The sequence below is a fragment of the Triticum urartu genome, chromosome 1 (genome assembly GCF_003073215.2).
Source record: "Triticum urartu cultivar G1812 chromosome 1, Tu2.1, whole genome shotgun sequence".
Taxonomy (NCBI): domain Eukaryota; kingdom Viridiplantae; phylum Streptophyta; class Magnoliopsida; order Poales; family Poaceae; genus Triticum; species Triticum urartu.
In genome coordinates, this window is record NC_053022.1 from 550,235,833 (window position 1) to 550,242,079 (window position 6,247).

General features: G+C 41.6%; 1 protein-coding gene across 1 annotated transcript; it reads left to right on the forward strand.

Annotated features, from left to right (window-relative positions):
* The first annotated feature begins 301 nt into the window (after positions 1 to 301).
* Positions 302 to 4,216, forward strand: LOC125528952 (zinc finger BED domain-containing protein RICESLEEPER 2-like). Its single transcript, XM_048693373.1, has 4 exons — positions 302 to 675; positions 1,336 to 3,453; positions 3,539 to 3,660; positions 3,938 to 4,216. Exons 2-3 carry the CDS (start codon positions 2,433 to 2,435, stop codon positions 3,652 to 3,654), a joined length of 1,137 nt encoding a protein of 378 aa, XP_048549330.1. The 5' UTR covers positions 302 to 675; positions 1,336 to 2,432; the 3' UTR covers positions 3,655 to 3,660; positions 3,938 to 4,216.
* The last annotated feature ends 2,031 nt before the right edge of the window (positions 4,217 to 6,247 follow it).

The window sequence follows — 6,247 nt, forward strand, 5'->3', positions numbered from 1 at the left end:
AGGGCTGGGCATAAAAACCGACCAACCGAAAACTGAATCGAAACCGAAACCAAATAAACCGAATTTTCGGTTTTTTTATTATGTACAGGAAAATTCGGTTAGCTGGGCTACTAACCGAACTAAATTCGGTCGGTTCGGTATATTTATTGGTTAACCGAGATGGCCGAATCCCAGTCCACTCCACTCGTCGCCCCTGGCCCAATACAAGCCCACCCCACCCACCAGCCCCCCGTAGCCCACGTCTCCCCACCACCAAGCCAAGTAGCCAAGAGCCAACCATCCCCACGTCTCCCCACCCCCCCCCCCCGACTAGAAAACTGAAAACCTAATCCCCTGCGGCCCTGCCCTATGCCCCTACCTACTCAGCCGCCGGCCGCCGCCGCTACTCATCTGAGCGGCTGAGACGTCGCCGGCGCCACCACATCTTCTCCCCCGCCCGCCACCCCCGACGCCGTCGCTGGGGACTACGCCGCATCTGCACGAAGGAAGGAGAGGAGAGGATCAGAGGAGCAGGGAGACAAGGATCGGCCGTCGCGGCGTCGCCCATCCGTCGTTTCACCTCTCCAACTCAACGGCGACCGCCGGTCCACCTCATCGACCTCGACAGCATCTCGGGGGTGTCTTCTCCAGTTCGTCACCACGTCTTCCACGGGAGAAACGGAACATTCAGTCAATGTAATATGCCCAGTGTCCCATCTTTTGTCTCCAATTTCTGTTTCATTCTTTGTGAGTAGATGCGTAGATGGTAAACTTGGATGCAATTGTTGTTTAATTCTTCCAATCTTGTGAGTAGATGCCTAATTCTGCTACATATAGTTGTCCGGTGTCTTTTAGTCTGTTAGATTCATGCGACTAATATTCAGCATGTAAATGAACTTGTATAAATATTCACCATGGAAATGAACTTGTAATATTCAGCATGGAAATATTCAGCATGTGTCTGACTGTAAATGGAAATATTCATGTGTCTTTTAGTCTGAATTCTAGTGTCTGACTGTCTGCTTGTAATATTCAGCATGGAAATGAACTTGTATAAATATTGTGTACTAGTAGTCTCTTACTGCTGCAGTTTTTGCAATGAAGACATTGTTTTGCCATTAGTATTCCTCCCATCTTAGTGTGGGAATGAACTCGTATAAATTGTTGCTGAACCTGCTATTTTTCAACTGGAAATTCTCAGCCATCTAGTAGTACTTAGTGCACTCACACTGTACATACTGATTTTAGTAGATGCATTTTGGTAACTTGTATTTTGGACATCTTGTTTAATTCTTCTTGCAAGTAATTAGTATAGATGATTGATCACAAGAATTCTAATTATGTTATTGTTTTTAGATGGTTGAACCTGGTGGGCTTGGTGATGAGTTTACTGAAGAGGAGATGCAAGTTTATGAGGAAGAAGAAAGAAAGATTTAGGAGTGGGAAAAGAGAAAGAAGGAGATGGATGAACGGCCTACAAGAAGGCAGATGAAAAAAAGATCACCAATGTGGGATCACTTTTCTGAGGTACTAGTTGATGGTCTTCGCAAGTTTGGAAAGTGCAAGTATTGCAATCGTGATATCAAGGCTGTTCCAGGGACTAACGGTACATCTGCCTTAAAAAGTCATTTTGGTACTTGCAAGTTTAATCCTCATAGTGATAGGAATAAGAATCAAGGTACTTTGCAAATAATCCAAGGGGAAAGTCCTACAGTGCATAAATCTGATCCTGAAGCACTAAGGAGAGCTATTGCTAAGATGATTATAGTAGATGAGCTTCCCTTTGCATTTACTAAAAAAACTGGTTTTAGAGAAGTGATGTCAATTGCATGTCCACGATTCAATATGCCTTCTAGAAGAACATGCACTCGGGATGTTGTCAAGCTTTATTTTGAAGAGAGAGCAAAGCTAAAACTTTTTTTCAAAAAATCATGTCAAAGAACGTGTCTCACTACTGATGGTTGGACTTCTCAAACACAAGATTGTTATATGACAGTCACGGCACATTTTATTGACCCTCAATGGAATTTGCACAAGAAGATCATTAGTTTTTTCTTAGTAAAAGGTCATAAGGGAGATGATATTGGAAAGGCCTTAGAGCAATGCTTGATGGAGTGGGGATAAACAAAGTTATGACAATAACTGTTGATAATGCTAGCGCGAATGATGGTGGTGTAGGTTAAATAAGGAAGAAAATGATCAAAACTGGAAATAGCATAGCTGAAGGTAAATATTTGCATATGAGATGTGCTGCCCATATTATAAATCTGATTGTCACTGACGGTTTAAAGGAGTTGGATGAATCAGTTAAGCATGTGCGAGCTGCGGTTAGATATATAAGACATGGGCCATCTAGAATTACAAGATTTAAAGAGCTTGCTGCATTATAAAAGTTGGACAGCGAGGCATTCTTGTTTTTGGATGTATGCACTAGATGGAATTCCACATACCTAATGTTAAAAACTACAATCAACTTTGAGAAAGTGTTTGCAAGGTATGAGGAAGAAGATCCACTCTATACATTGGATTTAATGAGTGAGAAAGCTCCTGGTATTCCTGTTGATTGTGATTGGGAGAATGCTAGGAAAATGGCTGAATTTCTTGGACATTTTTATGAGCTAACTCTTAGTGTTTCCGCCACACTCCATGTGACCGTGAATCAATTTGTCATGGATATTGCTGAAGTTAATGTTGTGTTGGAAGAGTGGGCTGATAGTGATGATATTTTGTGCAAAATAATGGCCAAGAAAATGCAAGAAAAGTATGATAAGTATTGGGGATGTTGGCATGAGGAGGTGGAGAAGGAGAATGACGAGGGGAAGGGGAAAGGGAAAGGAAAGAAGAAGGAAGAGGAGAATGTGAACATGTTTGTATTTGCTGCAGCTGTTCTTGATCCTAGATTCAAGCTATCAAATTTCACAAAACTAGCAATTGAAGAAATGTATGGTGAGTTAAATGGAGGCAAAGCTTGGGAAACGGCGAAAACATTTGTGCATGCTTTGTTTGAAGAGTACAAAGCTAAGTATGCACCAAGTGATGCAAGTAAGCATGTGGGTGCTCCACAATCTGAACCAACTCAAAAAAGGGAAGGAAGGAAATTGGTGTCTCAGATAAATAAAAAGTTGAGAATTGGTGATGGTGGTGAAACTAGCATGAGCAAATCTGAATTGGAGAAATACTTGCATGAAGAGAATGAAGTTAATAGGGATGATTTTGACACTCTAAAATGGTGGAAGAACAATGTTGCTAGATTCCCAATATTGGCAAGAATGGCCCGTGATGTGTTAGTTGTTCCGGTATCAATGGTTGCATCCGAGTCAGCATTTAGCACAAGTGGACGCATCCTAAATGAGTTTAGAACCTCACTTACACCATTCATGGTCCAAGCTCTTGTTTGTACCCAAGATTGGCTAAGGGGTGCTATTACTATCGACATTGAAGAAGATGAAGAGGAATTGTTAATCCTGGAAAAGGGTAACATGTTGTGATTGTTTTCCATATATTTTTCTTTCTTTCTGACTTCCTATGCTTATTATATGTTTATTTCATTCTTTTCCAGAATTAATTGAAGAGTTTGGTAGTACAAATTCATTTGCGTCGAAGGCAAGCAGTAGCAAGTCTGTTTGCAAGCCATCTGGGGCTGGGTCATCTTGCCCGCCTCCATCCTCTACTTAAATGTTGGTGAGTGAGTTGCAAGAGATGCTCTTAGGTTGCACATGTTTCACTTTGTAGAAATCCTCTTCATCATGCACATGTTTCACTACATCTCTGTTCATTTTACAAGAAGGATGCTCCTGTTCATGTTCTTAGCTCTGTACTCATTTTTTGTATTATAAATACATATCCTGTTCATATTAATATTTATGTATGTTAGAAGTTAAAGATGCTCCTGTAAATTTTGTTTTCCTGGCTGTTCATTTCTAATTATAACTTGTAATTTTTCCTACTGTGGCTACAGGGACCGACATGTTGCTTGGTGGCTTGCTGAGAGTGGGAGTCCTACTGTTGGCCTGTTGGGTGCTGGGCTGGTTGCTGGCTTCTCTTGAAGACTCCAACTTAGGAACTGGAGCACATCTGCAGTGCACTTTTTGGTGGCATTTCAAAATTTGGTTGTTTGCCTTGTTTTAAAGTGTAATAAGTAGACTTTGATTTTGATTGGTTGTGTGCTGCACTTCATTATTGTGGAGAACTTATCAGTTTGCCCTGTCTTGGAATTTTTGTAGACGCACTTGTGATATATGCTATTATGCACTTACTACTTTGTCCTACTGTTATGCTTTTATGCATGAACTTGTCCTACTGTTATGCTATTTTGCTGATTCCTTTCTTGCACTTATGAGATATGCTGGAACTTCGTTGGTTGTGTTAATATGTTGCCAATTTTTTTCTTTACAATATGCATGCTATCAAAAAATGTTATAAAACTGAAACTGGAATTTCTGAACATGGTACAGAATTCGGTTAACACCGAAAACCGAACCGAACTTTTGGTTAACCGAAATTTCAGTTAGCACAATTTTAGTACCAAATTCGGTTACCATATCTGTAAACCGAATTGATGAAAAAACCGAACAACAGAAACCGAAATTTCGGTTTCTACCGAACGCCCAGGCCTAAGACACGCCATTACGCTATGGTGTTTCAGGTGGCGTGAGCTGTGGAACTATTCCACATTGTTTCAAATGAAGACCAAACTCGTAACTCAAATATTCACCTCCGCGATCACATGGTAGAAACTTTATTTTCTTGTTACGATGATTCTCTACTTCACTCTGAAATTCTTTGAACTTTTCAAATGTTTCAGACTTGTGCTTCATCAAGAAGATATACCCATATCTGCTCAAATCATCAGTGAAGGTCAGAAAATAACGACACCCGCCGCGAGCCTTGATACATCTCTGTCGTATCTATAATTTTTGATTGTTCCATGCCATTATTATTCAACTTTCATATACTTTTTGGCAACTTTTTATACTATTTTTGGGACTAACATATTGATCCAGTGCTCAGTGCCAGTTCCTGTCTGTTGCATGTTTTTGGTTTCGCAGAATATCCATATCAAACGGAGTCCAAACGGGATAAAAACGAACGGAGCTTATTTTTGGAATATTTGGAAAATCTGGGAGAAAGATCAACGCGAAACGGTGTCCGAGGTGGCCACGAGGCAGGGGCCCACGCCCGTACCAGGAGGGCGCGCCCCCCACCCTCGTGGGCCACCCGTAAGGCGGTTGATGCCCTTATTCGGCCGCAAGAAATCTAATTTTTGGAGAAAAAAATCACGGCGAAGGTTTTAGTCCAATCGGAGTTACGGATCTCCGGATATAAAAGAAACGGTGAAAAGGCAGCAGAACAGAACGCAGAAATAGAGAGATAGATCCAATCTCGGAGGGGCTCTCGCCCCTCCCATGCCATGGAGGCCAAGAACCAGAGGGGAAACCCTTCTCCCATCTAGGGAGGAGGTCAAGGAAGAAGAAGACGAAGGGGCCCCCTCTCCCCTTCTCTTCCGGTGGCGCCGGAACACCGCCGTGGCCATCATCATCACCGCAATCTTCACCAACAACTTCACCGCCATCATCACCAACTCTTCCCCCCTCTATGCAGCGGTGTAACCTCTCTCTTACCCGCTGTAATCTCTACTTAAACATGGTGCTCAACGCTATATATTATTTCCCAATGATGTATGGCTATCCTATGATGTTTGAGTAGATCCGTTTTGTCCTATGGGCTATTTGATGATCAAGATTGGTTTTAGTTGCATGTTTTATTATTGGTGAGGTCCTATGGTGCTCTCCGTGTCGCGCAAGCGTGAGGGATTCCCGCTGTAGGGTTTGCAATATGTTCATGATTTGCTTATGGTGGGTGGCGTGAGTGACAGAAGCACAGACCCGAGTAAGTAGGTTGTTTGCGTATGGGATAAAGGGGACTTGATGCTTTAATGCTATGGTTGGGTTTTACCTTAATGATCTTTAGTAGTTGCGGATGCTTGCTAGAGTTCCAATCATAAGTGCATATGATCCAACTAGAGAAAGTATGTTACCTTATGCCTCTCCCTAAAATAAAATTTCAATAATGATTACCAGTCTAGTTATCGATTGCCTAGGGACAAATAACTTTCTCGTGACAACAAACTCTTTACTAAAACTAATTTAGTTGTTTCTTTACCTAAACAGCCCCTAGCTTTTATTTTCGTGCTCTTTATATTCTTGCAAACTTATCTAACAACACCTACAAAGTACTTCTAGTTTCATACTTGTTCTAGGTAAAGCGA